The 18,659-nt window shown below is 40.7% G+C and overlaps 1 protein-coding gene across 1 annotated transcript in view; it reads right to left on the bottom strand.

Annotated features, from left to right (window-relative positions):
* The window catches only part of MRC1 (mannose receptor C-type 1), a 113,136-nt gene extending 95,080 nt beyond the window's left edge, over positions 1 to 18,056 (bottom strand). Inside the window, exons 1-2 of the mRNA XM_003586772.6 lie at positions 17,883 to 18,056; positions 3,550 to 3,951 (exon numbers count right to left, since the gene is read on the bottom strand). Of these exons, the coding sequence (XP_003586820.2) occupies positions 3,550 to 3,951; positions 17,883 to 17,943 (463 nt within the window). The 5' untranslated portion in view covers positions 17,944 to 18,056. The remainder of the gene's footprint in view (positions 1 to 3,549; positions 3,952 to 17,882) is intronic.
* Positions 18,057 to 18,659: the final 603 nt, after the last annotated feature.

Raw genomic sequence — 18,659 nt, 5'->3', positions numbered from 1 at the left:
ATTCTCCAGTACTTTCAGATTATCTCTGGGAGATAATTTCTATACTGAAATATTTAGTCACTTGTGACCAGTTGATATTCAGAATTTTTTCTAGATAAGAATACTTTTTTCCTAATTGTTTCATAGATCTATGACTTTAAAAAATTCTTTAAAGACATCTTGAAAGTTATTTAGATAATATAACAGTTGTAAATCACATAGCATGGCACCTAATGTACATAAGTAAAGTGAAGTGAAAGCCACTCGGTCGTGTCCAACTGTTTGTGACCCCATGGACTACACAGTCCATGGAATTCTCCAGGCCAGAATATGGAGTGGGGAGCCTTCCCCTTCTCCAGGGGATCTTCCCAACCCAGGGATCGAAGCCAGGTCTCCCATGTTGCAGGCGAATTCTTCACCAGCTGAACCACAAGGGAAGCCCAAGAATCCTGGAGTGGGTAGCCTATCCCTTCTCCAGCAGATCTTCCCAACCCAGGAATTGAACCAGGATCTCCTGCATTGCAGGCAGATTCTTTACCAACTGAGCTATCAGGGAATCCCAATGTACATAAAGAGCATGACAAAAATAAATGACTTACTTATTTCCCTCTTTTCCTTACTTACCTCTTTTCCTTTTCCTTTATTCATACTTATCCAGTCTACCTTAAAAGCTAGGTTTATTTTAAATTCCCTCAAAATTACTTTTTTCCCAATTGAAAAGTGAAAGTGAAGCCATTCAGTCGTGTCCAACTCTTTGCGACCCCATGGACTGTAGCCCACCAGGCTCCTCCATCCATGGGATTCTCCAGGCAAGAGTACTGGAGTGGGTTGCCATTTCCTTCTCCAGGGGATCTTCCCGACCCAGGGACTGAATCTGGGTCTCCTGCATGGTAGGCAGACGTCTTACCATCTGAGCCACCTAGCTGTTAATAAGCTTAAAATGTGATTCTAAATTTGGTTCCACTAAGTTATAGGACTATTTTTCTAAATCACAGATTGTATAAAAATATGTTGAATTTGTAATAATTATGCCATTGTTCTTTTGTATGAAGTAAACCTGATAATGGAGAAGGCAATGGCACCCTACTCCAGTACTCTTACCGGTCGCAAAGAGTCGGACACGACTGAGCGACTTCACTTTCACTTTTCACTTTCCTGCATTGGAGAAGGAAATGGCAACCCACTCCAGTGTTCTTGCCTGGAGAATCCCAGGGACGGGGGAGCCTGGTGGGCTGCTGTCTATGGAGTCGCACAGAGTCGGACATGACTGAAGCAACTTAGCAGCAGCAGCAGCAGCAAACCTGATAAAGACTACCTAGGGCTAGTCTCACTGCTTATTAAAGCAGCCAAGGAATTTTTAGAGCTCAACTTATAAATCCCAATCAAAAATGGCTTTTTAAGGACTAATTCAATGTATTTATTTATTTTGTTAACAATTTTGGCCACACCACAGGGCATGCTGATCTCAGTTCCCTGACCAGGGATTGAACCCACGCTCCCTGCAGTAGAAGCACAGTGTCGTCCACTAGTCCCTAACTTGATTGATTAAACAAAGCACTGATGAGACCAACTTCAAGAACAACTCATGACACAGCACTCATTGCTTCTTCCTCTTGTGGTCCACTCTTCCAGACAATCCTCAGATGCTTTCAAATCTACAAAATCTAATTCTATTACTCAAAATTAAATCTTTGGTCTCAGACAGTATTCCTCCCCAAATCTTTTTTAGAGAGACAAAGAATCTCCATACATCCTCTCTGCCTTGTCTTTACTTCTAACATATATTCCAATGAATGGATTCCAAGATCTCTCTGAAAGGCTAGATCATCTAGCAGGAATACCTTAAGTACTGGGAGAGAGTTAGGGAGTATGTGGTCAAGGGACTATTTGCATCCAACCACCCAGGTGTTCATAAAAATCATTCAACAGATCCCTAGGCCCTTCCCCCAGTATGCTCATTTGAAATCTAGTGATCTGGGATTTGAAATCTTGAAATTTGAAATCTTGGGATCTGTATTTTTAACAAGTTCTCCAGATGTTTCTTAATCACGTTAAAATTTGAGAACCACTGTCTTAAATCCTATGCATATTTTTCTGAAAGCAAACAGAATATCAGAAAGTGTGGGCAGGGAGTGGGAAGGGGATTGTAGAACTTCAGTGATATCTTTTAAAATAAAATGAGAATTCCCATCTTTTAGCACCAAACTTCCTTGTGTTGAATTCCTCAATTAGAAGTATTGTCCTATCTGTGGAATTTGACTCGGTCAACGTTTCGTTCACCTTTGTCCTGCCCTACAACTTTCCTTCAACTTTCTCTTGAAATGCTATGCTACTTTGGTTGTCTCTCACATAATTTCTAAATCTACATATTCCTCAGGATAACTTTTTTCTGAGCCCTCCTCCTCACTCTTCTTTAATTCCTACTTTGTTTTTCTCTTTATAGAACATAGAAGGAAAATGGAAAGCTGATAAATCATCATCTTGCAAAGAGCTGAACTCTGATGCTCTGCATAGCTGCCATCAGACAAGTTCAACCAAACTTTGCAGCCTCAGTAACATAGTAACTTTGGAAACAGGTTAATCTCTTGTCCCAAAAGGCAAACTCTTTCTCTGACCTTGAGGATGTTCTAGATAGCACTATACAATAACCAAATGACCCATCCTAGAATGTGGCTACATCATCGTCTGACTCAAGAGGCCTTTGTAAAGGATTTCAAGTTCTTTTTTTTTTTTTTTTCTGTGCAGCTGCCAGAAAATGAAATTTGGCCTAGCACTGGCGACCCACTCCAGTACTCTTGCCTGGAAAATCCCATGGACGGAGGAGCCTGGTAGGCTGCAGTCCTTGGGGTCGCACAGAGTCGGACACGACTGATGTGACTTAGCAGCAGCAAGAGAAGACTAGATACTCTGATTTTATTTCACCTTGAAGAGCTAAAGGAACCAACTACATATAAAGTCATTTTCTGTCCACTGGTGCTATCACTTCCTAAAATAGCAGACTAAACATGCTAAAGGTTAATTTACAAGCCAATGCCTCAGCTTTGCTAATTTTCTGATTATTATATAATGTTTCTAAATACCCATAAGGTAACAAATAAATTAGAAACATTTAGAAACCCAAACTGTCAATGTCAAGATTTTATGCAATCTGAGTTATTAAAAAATGTGTTTCCATAGATCATTTATTTAGAGATGACTTAAACCAAAGGAAAAGAAACATTTGGTTAAATTCATTTATCATGACAATCACACAGTATTAAATCCAGAACTCTGAATTAAAGATGACAGTGAAAAGTAATTTCCAAAAACAATAATAGTTGTTAGGAAAAATTTTAGCAAAAGTTAAAAGAAATGTCTTCCCATTAATTACAAATAGCTAAGTATCACTCAGGACTTTTTAACTGCATTTATTCACTCACAGAACACACAATCATTCCAAATTCAAAAGTAATCAATATTTCTAGTACAGACTGAACAAGAATATGCTTATTTTCTTGAATTAGTTCTCAAATAAGAGGATGAGAAATAATGGACAGAAAGACAAAAGAAAAAAAATTCCAAGCTTCTTACCTTCATAGCCTCTAGAGCACAGATCATCAGTGGTTCCATAAATCTTCCATCTGCTCCATAAACCCGATCCCTTGTAAAGCATAATGTTCTTTTCTTGTCTGTTGCCATAGTTAAAAAATAAATCTTCTCCCTTGATTCCTAAGAGCGTGTCATTTTTGCACTCCCATTTCTGAAATTCACTCCTAGAGTCACAGGCATACAGAGTGACAGGAACCCAATCAGTTTTTGATGGTACCCCTAAGCATAATTTCAGTGCAACGCTCATGATCTGGGATTCAGACACCCATCGGAATTTCTGAGCTTCATTGTTCGGGTCGCAAACTGCAGTTTGGACTGCACTGGGACTTAATGCTTCCACGCAACGCTTGTGATCTTCATTGTATATTAAAAATGGCCTAGTGTCTGTTAAAAAAAGAGAAAGGGTGTTTAAGTGGATACATAGGATAAAGGCAATATTTTAGTTCAAAAGTTCTTTATGTTAAATAGATAACAAGGACCTACTATACAGCACAGGGAACTCTGCTCAATGTTATATGGCAGCCTGGGGGTGGGGGTTGGGAGAGAATGGATACATGTATATGTGTAGCTGAGTCCTTTTGCTGTCCACCTGAAACTATCACAACAGTGTTTATTAGTTATAAAATAAAAAGTTAAAGAAAAATAAGTTCTCAATTTTTCCATTTCCCTTAAAGACCTATGATCACAGGAAAAAGGATGAAACTGACTCTGCCTGGGCCAACTCAGCTCCTCCAGAAGGGTCCCTGAAGCTGGAAAGACTGGGTTGAGGGTCCTCTGTCAGGAGTACATGGCTGCCAGCTGCCAGTAATTAACTGGAAATCTTCAAAATGTCCTAGTTTGGACAAGGAACCTTATGAAAAGGCTCAAATGCTTGGGGTCGCACAGAGTCGGCCACGACTGAAGCGACTTAGCAGCAGCAGCAGCAGCGGCAGCAGCAAACATAAAAGGGGGCTTCCCAGGTGGCACAGTGGTGAAGAATCTGCCTGCCAATGCAGGAGATGAAGAGACACGGGTTCAATCCCTGGGTCGGGAAGATCCCCATAAGGAGGAAATGGCAACCCACTCCAATATTCTTGCCTGGAGAATTCCATGGACAGAGGAGCCTGGCAGGCTACAGTTCATGGGGTTGCAAAGAGTTGGACACGACTAAGCACGAATACAAGCAGGCACAAACATAAAAGGTAATAGAAGAAGAAATAACACTGATCTGAGAAAAACAAATTTGGAGATAAATACAATAAAGTATAAAATTAAATATTTCTTTGTCCTAGAACAGAATTTTGAAGTCTGACTACCCTTAGCCTCTTTGAGATAGATGAAACCTATAGAGCGACTGAACTGAACTGAACTGATACACAATTATTCTAACACTGGGAAAGTTTCCTGTGTCTAGAAAAACAATTTTATTTTAGGAATTTTTACCTTCATTTAATGGCCAGCAAATCTGTGAGCTAACAGTCTGCTGGGTAGCCCTGGTCTGGGCAACTAGAGAGCTTTTCTGTTTTGTTTCCCATCCAACAGTTGGCACCTCAGACATCTAGTATCTGTCATTTCATTGGCATATTCAACTTGACCTTTGTATTAAAAAATGATACAAAATGCATTTGAAAAGTGTAATAATTTGTGAAGTTTGCAGTAAAGGTTGAGTACGTTACGTTTTTATATTGTTTAAGGTAATATTTATAAGAGAAACTTTACCAATAACAGTGTTTTTTTATGCTTGCAATTTGGGGTTGGTACTTTAAATAAATATGTATACATGGTTTATTCTTGTAGGACATAGCTGCTATCTGGCAAAACTCAACTTCCTCTTGCCAAAAAAGAAAAGAATAAAAGGAGCTAGTAAGCACATTTTTATCCTTTAAATCACAATTGAATTCAAGTTTGATCATTTAAAGGTTTTCTTTTTGTCTATTTTTTAATAGACAAATGAAAGGAACTAACTATTTGGGGGGCACAGATATAAATTAAACACTTTTTGTGAAGTTTAAGTAAATTCCTTCTACTTAAGAGCTTCTTTCAAAGTGAGCTAGTATAGTATTACAGATGTTTGAGGGTTTGGCTAAATGAGCTTGTTATTTTTTTTACATTTGATTTCAACTTTATTTTTTTCATTCATTGAAGTATAAGTTGATTTATAGGGAAGCCTAGCATGCTGCAGTCCATGGGATCACAAAGAGTGAGACATAACTTAGCAACTGAACAACAAATAGATTTACAATGTTGTGTTAATTTCTGCTACAACAAAGTGATTCAGTTATACATACATATAGTCTTTTTTACATTCTTTCCCATTATGGTTTAACCCAGAATATTGAATATAGTTCCCTCTGCTATATAGCAGGATCTATTGTTTATCCATCCTCTATACAATAGTTTACATCAGCTAACCCCGATTTTAATCAGGTCATCCCAGTGAAACTATCAAATAATCATAGTATCACTAAGAGAGCCCTTTGCTGTTTACAAAGCACTTTCACAAGCCAAATTCTATTTACTGTCCTCAACACCCCTGTGGGCTTGGCAACACTCACACTCTGAGATCAGTCTTGGACCATCAACTTTGAGGTCATAATGGATCTTTGCCTCAAAAGATTATGTTCTCTTGCCATATCTGCTCTTGTCTACACTTGGTAGAGACCTCCCGCCTCTGTCTTGCCTGGGTTCCTAATTCGGAGCTACTTTGAACCTCTGCCTAGATTCCTTGGCTGGGTTCCGCATGTCTGCTGGTTCCACTTCTTGGAATCGGGACTCACTAGAGCCTGAATTCAGAACATCTGCTTCTGTTGGCATATTTGGAGTTGGCGTCTGTCAACAGAACATGCAGTGTCAACGCAATCTCCTCCCATCTAACCGAAGTCCTTCCCAAGTTTGATCTTTGTGTGGCAACACAAGTAACTTTGTGCATTGGTAATACAATTAAAATTTTAATAATATTGTGTTTTACTCACAGTAAAACCCAGGAAATAGGAAGATAAAATGTTCTTTAAATGGATAATGTATCATACAAAAATTTATATCTGGCTAAAAGGGTACTGAACTATGAAATCGCCATAGATATTTGTAGACTCATCTATACTGACCTTTACATTTAATTTGTGTTGGCCATTGCACCTATTGCTTTCTTCTCTAGACTTCTCTTCCACATTACACATAGTTTTGCTTAGTACCATCCTGACGGAATCTATCTTCCACCTTCTACTTCAGTCATTTGATCGTATTGTTGAGTGGCCAACACTTACTGTCTAAATTCAGTCAACCAACCAGCTGGTAACCAGCCATTTAAAGTAAGGTCTTTAGAAGTCTTTATGCAAGAATAGAATTCCTCTTTCAGAGGTTTTTATACTTCCTTGAGTTTTACTTCATGTATTTAATTTTCATCTGTAGTTCCATCTTTAACTTTAACTATCATGGCAACATCCAATATTCTTTTTTATTAATGGCACCATCATCCATCTAGATCTACAAGCCAAAGACCTAGGAGCCATCTAGATTCTCAGCTTTCTTTCACTTTCTAGGACAAAATTATAATCTGTTGGCTCTCTTCAAAAATGTACCACAATGGTTACTTTTATGTGTCAAATTGGCTGGGCCATAGGATCAAACTTATTGGTCAAACACCTGTCTGGATGTTGCTCTGAAGGTTGTTTGCGGAAGTTTTTTGTTTTTTGTTCTAGTTCTAGAAGATTAACATTTAAATCAGTAGACTTTTAGTAAAGCAGATTATACCCCATACTGTGGGTGGGCCCCATCTAATCAGCTGAAGACCTTCAGAGAAAACAGGCTGAGGTCACCCACAGAAGTGGAAATTCTCTCTCTAGACTATCTTTGGACCTGAACTGCAATATCCACTCTTTCTTGAGCTACCAACATGCCAACCCACTCCTGTAGATGTTGGACTTGTCAGCATCCACAACTGCATGAGGCAATTCCTTAAAATAAATCTCTCCCAAAAAATATTGATAGAGGATAGGTAGAGAGATAGGTACATAGACAGAGAGAGAGGCAGAGGTGGAACCATACATACATATTCTATTGGTTCTGTTTCTCTGGAGAACCCAACTAATACATATTCCCTAAGCCAGTCTTTTCTCTGCATTTCCACTACCATACCCCGGACCAAGCCACCATGGTCTTGCTCTGATTTTCCTCTGTTCGAAATGGAATCATTAGCAATAATGCCTGATCTCCCAGTTTCCTGGGTGAGACAGTCTTAACATGTCACCTGACCCCAGACTGCAAAATCTACTTGATGCCATGAAATATTTCTACTTGGCCATATAAAAGGGTCAAATTTCTCTGTTTCTGCAGTCTCTTTAGTAGATTGCCAATACATGTCACATTCTGCTTGAATACTTATTCAATAATAAAATTATTTTTTCTTTTTCTTTTGGGGAGAGGTTTTCCAGGATGGAAGAGATTTTGTTTTTCACCATATCTCTTCCCAAGTGTAAACTCTTCACGAGGACCACTGAATACACAGGAACAAAACCCTCCAGTTTCCATGTCACAGCTCACTAGATGTGACACCATCCAGGGGAGCTGCTCCTACTCTCACCTCCTCCCACCCTTGTTCTCACTCCCCACCTCCCAGCCACAAAGCCTTTCTGTTTCTCAAAAACTTGAAGCTCATTTTCACTTTACAGACTCCATATTTCAAGTTCCCTTTTCTTGAGACACTCATTAAGGTTCCAACTCAATTGCCAACTCCTTAGTGAGCTAACAACTCTAATTTTACTCTTTTATTTTCTATATAATATTAATAACCACTTTAAAATATATTTTTTTAAAATTTTGTTTACTTTTTATCTGTGTCCCTACTGGAATGTAAATTCCCTGAGTAGAAAGACTTATCTTTCCAATCCATCACCATATTCTCTCTTTTCAGAGCATAATAGGCCTTCAACAAGTATCTGTTGAATGAATAAGGGAATAGTTATTAAATTTGAAGCATCTCCTGACTGTTAACCCAGGTACTTTCTCTTATTTAATGCTTGATTCAAGATGATGGATCTATTTCATTTGACTTTTTACCCTGAAAGTTTATTATTCCCAAAGAGCAATTTATAAATGTTTATATTTATAACAGAAGTACTTGCAAATGAAAAGCTTCTATGTCAATACAAACTTATCTGTTCTTATTTCCTTTATGTATCTTGGACACTAGGAAGCAGTGCAAGTTTGATATTGCTTCTGCCAGACAATAAGAGGAAATGTAAAATTATCGCTTTATGATCCTGTGTTCATACGTTATTCTTCTCCTTGACGCATCAACATGTGAGTTTTGCTTGTATCACTGTCTCTGTGCAATGTCTCTGATTTAAAATGTCATCTGTCTTCCTCTGAAAGTGATTCAAGACCTTGACCAAAAGACAGCTTATGGCATTTTTGTCACTATGAACCAGACCAATGTTTTATTTGGATAAACACTTAATTTTTGTTGTCTATACTATGTTTTTGTAACAGAAATATTGCAAAGCTGAACAAATGAGAATAGATGGTACTTATACATCAGAAATGTATTTACCGAATTGATGAAGCCAGCCATCCGTCTTAACTCAGTCTTAATAATCTTTTATTTTTCAACAAATAGATATCAGGCACCCTGCTGGTGACAAGGCAAAGACAAACTAGAGACAAGTTCCCTGATACGCAGAGCCCACACTTCAAGGGGAGAAATATAAAAAGTCAAACTGCACTTAGGAAAGAAGTTTCCACACAATGTCTCAGGTTAAAAATGCCTGAAGTCTGGCCATAAAAAGGAACGAAGTTGGGTCATTTTGTGGAGACGTGGATGGGCCTGTGAAAGTGTTAGCTGCTCAGTCACGTCCAACTCTTTGTGACCCCATGGACTATAGCTTCTGTCCATGGAATTCTCCAGGCAAGAATACTGGAGTGGGTTGCCATTCCCTTCTCCAGGGGATCTTCCCAATCCAGGGATCAAACCTGGGTCTCCTGCATTGCAGGCGGATTCTTTAACCATCTGAGCCACCAAGGCTGAACCTAAAGACTATCATACAGAGTGAAGTAACTCATAAAGAAAAAAAAAACAAATATCATATATTAATGCACATATGTGAAATCTAGGAAAAATGATATAGATGATCTTATTTACAAAACAAAGATGTAGAGAACAAATGGACACCAGCGTGGGAAAGGGAGGGTGGGTGGGATGAATTGGGAGACTGGGATTGACATGTGTACACTACTGTGTACAAAATAGGTAACTTATGAGAACCTACTATATAGCTTAGGGAACATTACTCAATTCTCTGTGGTGACCTAAATAGAAAGGAAATCCAAAAAAGAGGGGACATATGGATACACATGGCTGGCCTACTCTGCTGTAACAGCAGAAACTAACACAACATTGCAAAACAACTATATTTCAATAAAAGTCAATTTTAAAAAATGGCCAAAGCCTGGATATCCAACATCACGGGTACAAATGTTCTTTTAAGCACATTTTAACTGTTTTAAATGATAACACTAAGCAAGTCATTAAATTTCCAAAGTGAAAGTAAAAGTTACTCAGTTATGTCTGACTCTTTGCAATCCCATACAGTCCATGGAATTCTCCAGGCCAGAATACTGGAGTGGGTAGCCGTTCCCTTCTCCAGTGGATCTTCCTGACCCAGGAATCAAACTGGGGTCTCCTGCATTGCAGGAGGATTCTTTACCAACTGAGCTACCAGGGAAGTTCAAATTTCCAAATTTACTGGCAAAGAAAGTGAGGTTATTAAAGGTGACAATTTAGAGATAGAACTGTCATAGGCTGTACTTCCTTATACATATTTAGGCTTTCCCCACCATCTATAAATAAAACACTGACATGAAAACATAAAAGCTAATAACTTGTGGAAGAAAGGGAAGCTGGATAAGAGGAAAGTAAATGGGTATTTTGTACTGGATGTTGCCAGAAACCCATTTATTTCTCTTGCCTTTTGCTACTTCAGTGAGTACCAGCTCCAATCCCCAGGGGCAGCCCCACATCTCTGGGCCTGGGGACGTTTTTCGGACCATCAGAGCCTCCTTCACCCACTGCAAAGACCAGAAGGGTCAGAGAAAGAACACCTCCTAGGAGCAGCCCTTCACTAGTGACCAGTGGGTGTTGGAGGAATGAACAGCCCTAATCCTTACACCAAGGAAGGATGATTCTGGGACATACATTCTACCTTGTCACCCAGAGTACCCAGGAAGGCTGAGCTCATCTGCCCACAGGGCTCACTTGCTCCTTCACCCACCCTGGACCAGCTGCCTCTCTCTGGTCTCACAGCCCCCTCCTCAGCCAGTTTTTCCCAAGATTTTTCCCAGTCTTGGGAAAAAAGTCACTGTCAGAGGTCAAGTCAAGTCATTGTCAAGTCATTGTCAGAGGTCACCATCTTGAGTCAACCAAACCAAGAATCTGTTCATTAGCCCCCGTCAGTGACAGTACACCCCACAAGTGTGTCTCCAAAGAACTGAAATTAAGCTAATAAATATTTATTTATGTAAATGTATTAGTTAAAAATAAATATTTATTATGCACTTACTATATACAAGGACTTCCCTAGAGACTCAGTCAGTAAAGAATCTATCTGTAATACAGAAGACCCAGATTCAATCCCTAGGTTGGGAAGATCCCCTGGACAAGGAAATGGCAACCCACTCCAATATTCTTCCCTGGAGAATCCCATGGACACAGGAGCCTGGTGAACTACAGTCCATGAGGTCACAAAGAGTCAGACATGACTGAGGGACTAACCCATCACTACCATACACGTGCACACACACACACACACACACACACACAAACTATAACAATTGCTGGGGGCAAGGGGGAAACTAAGGATCACATGATTAGGTTTAGTGATACTGAACAAAAGGATAAAGAAAAAATTGAAAATGATTTTATTTTCCTCTTAGATCCTTCATTCATTCATCAAATATCCAGAGAACCTACCAATTAAAGTCACCGTATTTGGCTATTGGGGATTCCCAAGTGGCTCAGTGGTAAAAAATATGCCTGCCAGTGCAGGAGACACAGGTTTGATCCCTGGGTCAGGAAGATCTACTGGAGAAGGAAATGGCAACTCACTCCAATACTCTTGCCTGGGAAATCCCATGGACAGAGGAGCCTGGCAGGCTACAGTCCATGGGGTCCCAAGAGTCGGACACAACTTAGAGACTAAACGACAACAGCAACAACAATTAGGCTACTGGGGGAGGTGCAAGTATTAATCCAATACGGACTATGACCTCAAGGAGAAAACAGTCTGGGAGTAAGTAAGGAACACTGCCAACTTCCTGCCTCCCTCCCTAAAGATAGGAATACCTACTCCCTTCCTGTATTCACTCACTCCCATCTCAGGAGCTCTCCTGCCACCTGCTGATCCCCAGACTTATATCCTGGATTCCATTCTCAGCTGCCACTTCATTCACCATCCTTCCCTTTCTCTCCTGATCTTCAACCTCAAAAACCCAGCCTCTCTGCCAACTTCAAGACAAGCAAAACATGTAGGTAAGAAGCTGAGACTACACAATTTTTCTTCTTCCACTCATAACCAGGCAAATTAATTTTTATGCATTGTGTCTACCTGACTGCGACATAATTGGAGCTCTACTGCTTACTGAGTGACCTTACTCAAGTATCTAAACTACTCTGTGCTGCCTTTTCCCCCTGAAGAATGAGGAGGAAAGAACAGGACCTGCTGGTCATGTGAGATTTAAATTAGATCATCTAAACAAAGCGCTGAAAACAGTTCCTGACACACAGAAATTGCTTGATACATATTAGTATATTCTTATCATTAGCTGGGGAAAATCAGTATTGTAGGCAATGTGAAATGGTCCAGAGCAGGATGAAACTAGAAAAAAACAGAGAACTGTTGCAAAGACAGGGACAGGAGGATAGAGACCCCAGAGTTCCCATGTGATGTGGTGGAAAGAAGCATGTGTTTGCAGGCCAGCAAACTTGCAATCAAATGTTGGTTCCACCAAGTCCTAGCTGTGTTGCCTCAGTTAAATTAATCATTCTAGCCTCACTTTCCTGATCTGTCAAATGGGATAATAATGTTCTCTGATAGAGCTGCTGGAAATTTTCTAAATATTTTTTTAGAAATATTTAGATATATATATTTACAGATAATTTAAGCAAAGCACCCAGAAAATCATTTTGCAGATAGTGAACCCTCAAAGGTTACTGTCCCCTTTCCCATCTCCAAGTGAAAAATCTAAATAATTGATCCAAATAGAGGGACTAATCCCCTTTTTGACATACTGCTGTTTTGAAGCACGTTTATGTCTTTCCTGATCAATACGCTCCAGCTAGTAAATTACATCTTCTTAGCCTCAGAACCAGAAGACCACAATCAAGAACTGGTCAGGTCCTTACTGGCTAGCTGACTTCTGAGCCTTTCATGTAGTAAAAGGTGGATGACATTAATAACACCCAACCAACCCATCTCATGGCTTCCCTGATGGCTCAGACTGTAAAGCACCTGCCTCTAATATGGGAGACCTGGGTTCTGTCCCTGGGTGAGGAAGATCCCCTGGAGAGGGAAATGGCAACCCACTCCAGTACTCTTGCCTAGAAAATTCCATGGATGGAGGAGCCTAGTGGGCTACAGTCCATGGGGTCGCAAAGAATCAGACACGACTGGGCAACTTCACTTTCACTTTCAACCCTTCTCATAGGGTTGTTGTAAGGATCTGATTAAGGATCTGAAAGCAATTAATTGAAGTGGGTAAGGATCTGAAAGGGCTCTGTAACCTTAACTTGGTTTATAATCAGAAGAATCTGTCACACAGTAAGGGGCTTCCCAGGTGGCTCAAGTGATAAAGAATCTGCCTGCCAAAGAGATACAGATTTGATCCCTGGGTTAAAAATCCCCTAGAGGAGGTAATAGCAACCCACTCCAGTATTACTGGCAGGATAATCCCATGGATAGAGGAGCCTAGACAGCTACAGTCCATGGGTTCATTAAGAGTCCAACACAATAGAAGAACTGAGCACACATGCACATCCTATAATGTCTCCTATGCCAGTTTCAGTTCTTTTTCAAAGGGTATTTGCCTTCCTATCTCCTTCTGCTCTCAATTTATTACCTGATTTCCATGAGTTCCCTCTATGGATCAGTGTAACTATATGATGTTTCCATTCAACAGTGCTTGATGCTTACCAGGAGGCAAGAGGGCCCTGTTATTCTCACATTGATAGCAGTTTTGTTCCTTCTCTGCCATGCAAACAACACACCACTTAAAAGGCTACATTCCTTCTGTTCAACTCCCCGAGTGGCTCTGTGACCTCCTGGTTCTCCTTCAGCTGCTCAAGATTCAGTGTCAGAAACCAGGTTTCAGGAATACTTGTCATCACTGTGATCCACGTCCCTTTGAAGACAGGGTCTTTGTCTATAACTGAGGTTGAGTGTGTTTGATTCTTTTTTTTTCCCCCTTACAGGTTGCCTTCCGTATTTTGTTTTTTAAAAATATATTTTATTGAAGTATAGTTAATTTACAATGTTCTGTTCGTTTCTTCTGTACAGCAGTGACTCAGTTATACATATATACGTTCTTTTTCATATTCTTTTCCATTATGGTTTATCCCAGGACATTGGATAGTTCCCGGTGCCATACAGTAGGACCTTGCTGTTTATCCATTCTCTATATAATAATTTGCATCTATTAATCCCAACTCCCGGTCCATCCCTCCCTCAGTACCCCCGCCCGTGGTAACCACAAGTCTCTTCTCTATGTCTGTGAGTCTGTCTCCGTTTCATAGATGAGTTCATTTGGTTTATACTTCATATTTCACACATAAGTGATATTATATGGTATTTGTCTTTCTCCTTCTGACCTACTTTAAGTGTATTTAATTCTTTAACACTCACATTTAACCAGCAGTGATTCTTCCTACCTAGAAATTAGGTCCAACAACCTAAGAAGGTGCTGAAATGTCACACAACAAAGCAACTGTCTTCTCACCTGTATCTGCAATATCCTACACCTACAGGTCTCCAACTCAGAATCAGAGAAAAAAATCAGAAGTCATTTGGGACAATAACAAGAAAAATAGACAACTATCAGAACAGCTGAAGAAAGAAAGAGGACAAAAACTTGGTTTTGCTCAACAATGTCAGAAAGTATGTGTTAAATCTGGTACCAAAACAAGTCACATGTATAAAGGAATAAATGAGAGACTAGAAATAAAGAAAAGATAAAAAAAGAAAGGAAGAATGAAGGAAAAATATAAATATTAAAGGAAAATTTTATGAAAACTAGTAAGGGAGTGGTCAGTGGGCAACTGTTCCTCACAGACATCCTAGATTAGTATTAAAACCAATCTAAAGGGATAGTTTGGGAGCTTGGGATAGATATGCACATGCTGCTGTATTTAAAATGGATAACCAGCAAGGTCCTACTGTTTAGCACAGGGGACTCTGTTCAATGTGAGGTGGCAACCTGGATGGGAGGGGAGTATGGGAGAGAATGGCTAAGTCCCTTTGCTGTCCATCTGAAACTATCACAACATTATTAATTGGCTATACTAAAAAAAACAACAACAACAAAGTTTAAAAAAAAATGAATGTAAAAATATCCCAGTAAGCTTTATATTGATGAATGTTGACTAATAATATTTTGGATACACTGGGTTAAATAAAACATATTCATAAAATCAGTGTCACCTGTTTTTTTTTTGTTTTTTGTTTTTTTTACCTTTTTAAACATGGCTATATAATGTGGCCAATGATGTTTCTATTGCCAGGTTGGAGTACAGGTCTCATTCAGGGTCTGTCTGAAGACCTTTGCTAAGTCACTTCAGTCGTGTCCGACTCTGTGCAACCCCATAGACAGCAGCCCACCAGGCTCTGCTGTCCCTGGGATTCTCCAGGCAAGAACACTGGAGTGGGTTGCCATTTCCTTCTCCAATGCATGAAAGTGAAAAGTAAAAGTGAAGTCGCTCAGTCGCATCCAACTCTTAGCGACCCAACGGACTGCAGCCTACCAGGCTCCTCGGTCCATGGGATTTGCCAGGCAAGAGTACTGGAGTGGGCTGCCATTGCCTTCTCCTCTGAAGACCTTTAGTGAGAGAAAACTTTCTCCTACAAAGAACATTCTATTTGAGACAGTGAAACCTTTAGAAGATTGTCACTGGTCTTAGTTTTAACCTTTGGGGTCACGAAGAATATATTAATCCTCTTGCACAAGACAGTCTTTCAAGATGAAGACCAGAGTGATATGGAGCCTGCTATCCCGTCACCCTTCTCCTTACTCACTAAGAGATGTGCTTTGTAGCCAGGACTCAGGTTAAATAAGAGCTTCCCTGGTGGCTCAGTGCTAAAGAACCCGCCTGCAAATGCAGGAAACTCAGGTTTTATCCCTGAGTCAGGAAGATCCCCTGGAGAAGGAAATGGCAACCCACTCTAGTATACTTGCCTGGAAAATTCCATGGACAGAGGAGCCTGGCAGGGTTATAGTCCATGGGGTTGCAAACATGACTTAGTGACTAAACAAAAACAACAGGGAAAATATCTCCTCAGACTTCAGGACTCCTTCCTCTGTATTGTTTCTTGGAAAACCTTTCCTTTAAATGCTAATTATCTTGCTTTCACTGAGCTACTGATTGCTACCATGGGGGAAAAAATAGTCATGGTTATGAATAGCTAACATTTAGTAACTATTATGAGTCATACTATGTTCTAAATATTTTACATAGTTTAATTCATTGAGTCATTGCAACAACTGATGGGACAAGTAATATGATGCTTCTTAGTTTATATACTAAGAAAGTTTATAATTAAGGCACAAAGAAATTAAGTAGCAGGGTCCATTTACAAACTATGCTGCCTTTGCTTGTGTTTTTATCATCTCAGCTATTTCATGGTCATGCCAATTTGTTTTCTGTGGTTGAACATTCTCCCTGGAAAGCTTCCTGGTGGTCAGGAGCTTCTGTCTCATCCATGATCCCCTCTCCCCAGCACCTGCCTCCAACATGTTGACAGGGCATGGAACACCCTTGGCACAGGCTGGGCAAGGTGGTATTTGCTGATTTGTGAAAAATGAAAGGGGATCAGAAATACAAAATTTCAAAGCTGAAATCCCATCTATTTCATCTCAAAAGAGACCTTGGAATAAACATTCCTCCAGACACTCAGCTCTCATTCCTCAGCTCTCATTCCGAGGGTAAAGCAAGATGTTTAAAGAAATAGAAGAGAGAGACTTCATACTGTCTTCAGGCTTCTGGAAAGCTCTGAGTCTGGTCCTCATGAATTATCATCCATTTCCAAGAAAAAAAAAAAAAAGGAAGGGATGGAAGAATAGGAATAAATCAGTTTGAACAACTTAGAACTGAGAGAAGGATCTATGTAGAACACCTAAGGATGAACTGTCTAGTAATAAAAACTAGGACTGATCAAAATGGTTCATTCACTGCTGAGTGAAGTAAGTCAGAGAAAGACAAATATCATATGCTATTGCTTACACGTGGAATCTAAAAGGGGATACGAATGAACTTATCTACAAAATAGAAATAGAGTCACTGAAACAGAAAATAAAATTTATGGTTACCAGAGGGTAAGGGGTGGGTGGGGAGTAGGGATGCATTGGGAGATTGGGATTGAGGTATACACAGTACTATGTCTAAAACAGATAACTAATAAGAAGGTGCCTTGCAGCATAGGGAACTCTACTCAATACTCTGTAATGACCTATATGGGAAAAGACTGTAAAGAAAGAGGGGATGTATGTATATGTATAACTGATCCCAATTACTGTACACCTGAAACTAACACAACACTATAAATCAACTCCAACTTAAAAAAAAATTTTTTTTTTAAGGTGCATTCACAGAAAAAAGATGAGTTGTAAACTCGCATGAGATCTTTGGGGGGTACTATCTGTGACCCATCCTTACACCTACGATAAAGAGAGACACCGGCGCTGCCCTCATTTTGGTCAAAAACGCTCAGAAGAGATTGGTTGAGAGTTAGATGGAAATTGAAAACAAGAATTCGCCAACCGGAGCGGAAATCACTCCAAGAATATATAGCAGCGAAGGGGCAATGGGAGACGAGAGAAGAGGTAAGAGGAAGGCAGGGTTCTGAGGGGCTCAGATCAGGCAGCCCCCTGACCCCAGGAGGAGCCGCTGCCTCCTGCCAGTCCCCAGCTTCCAGGCCTGGGAACCCGGAGCAGCTTCCTGCAGAGCTGGTGGTGCTGTAGCCCGGCTTCCTCCTCCACGCAGGTGTGGAAGGAATCCCTTAATACTCTCCCCCAAAGGAGGGGGTATCATAGACCCCAGGCCCCAAGTCAGGAAGCTCAGACCTCATTAGCCTACTTACCCAGGAGCTGCACGGCTACCGGAAGAAGAAAGAGGAGAGACAGGAGTGGGGACGGCCTCATGGTCCAGAGTTTATCCTTTTCTTCCACGGATGGAGAGAAGAGAGCGGGGAGGACCAGGCCAGTGAGCCCCCAGCTGTCCCTGCCCGCTCCGCCCTTCTCAGAACTGCCCAGCTGAAAAGGAGCGTGGAGGAAGCGCCCACTTTTAAAGGGCTTCTGAAATTAGGGAAAACCTCCAATAAGGAGATATCCTGTCACATGAGGGTGGTTGGAAAAACAGGAATTCAAAGTTACAACTTTGCTTTGTAAGCTAACTTCTGAGAAGAGCAGACACAGAGGAAGGGGAGAGAGGGACACGTGTGGGAGAGAGATGAGGAAGAGGGTGGAGGCGACTGGGCGCCTGTGAGAACCCAGGAGCCAGGGCCGGCCTGCTGGGAAAGGGGGGAAGTGAAACAGCGCTGGACCTCCCGGCTCTGCTTGGATGCGGGGGAGGGCAAGCTGGAGGCCACTACCTGGGCTGGAAAAGTGAGATTCTCTCTGGGCAGCAGCTGAATCCAGGGACCTTCAGCAGACAAGCCCTGGAATGTAGTGGAGATGGCAGGCAATAAAGAGGACAGTTTTCTGGACTTCTTAGCAGTCCAGTGGTTAAGACTCTGGCCTTTCAACACAGAGCGGGCATAGGTTCAATCCTTTGTCAGAAAATTAAGATTCCCACATGCCACATGCGGCCCCTCCTCCAAAAATGAAAATTTTAAAAATCCTGAATTATACCAATATGG

Source organism: Bos taurus, chromosome 13 (assembly GCF_002263795.3).
Source record: "Bos taurus isolate L1 Dominette 01449 registration number 42190680 breed Hereford chromosome 13, ARS-UCD2.0, whole genome shotgun sequence".
NCBI lineage: Eukaryota > Metazoa > Chordata > Mammalia > Artiodactyla > Bovidae > Bos > Bos taurus.
This window is presented reverse-complemented; position numbering and strand designations above follow the sequence as displayed.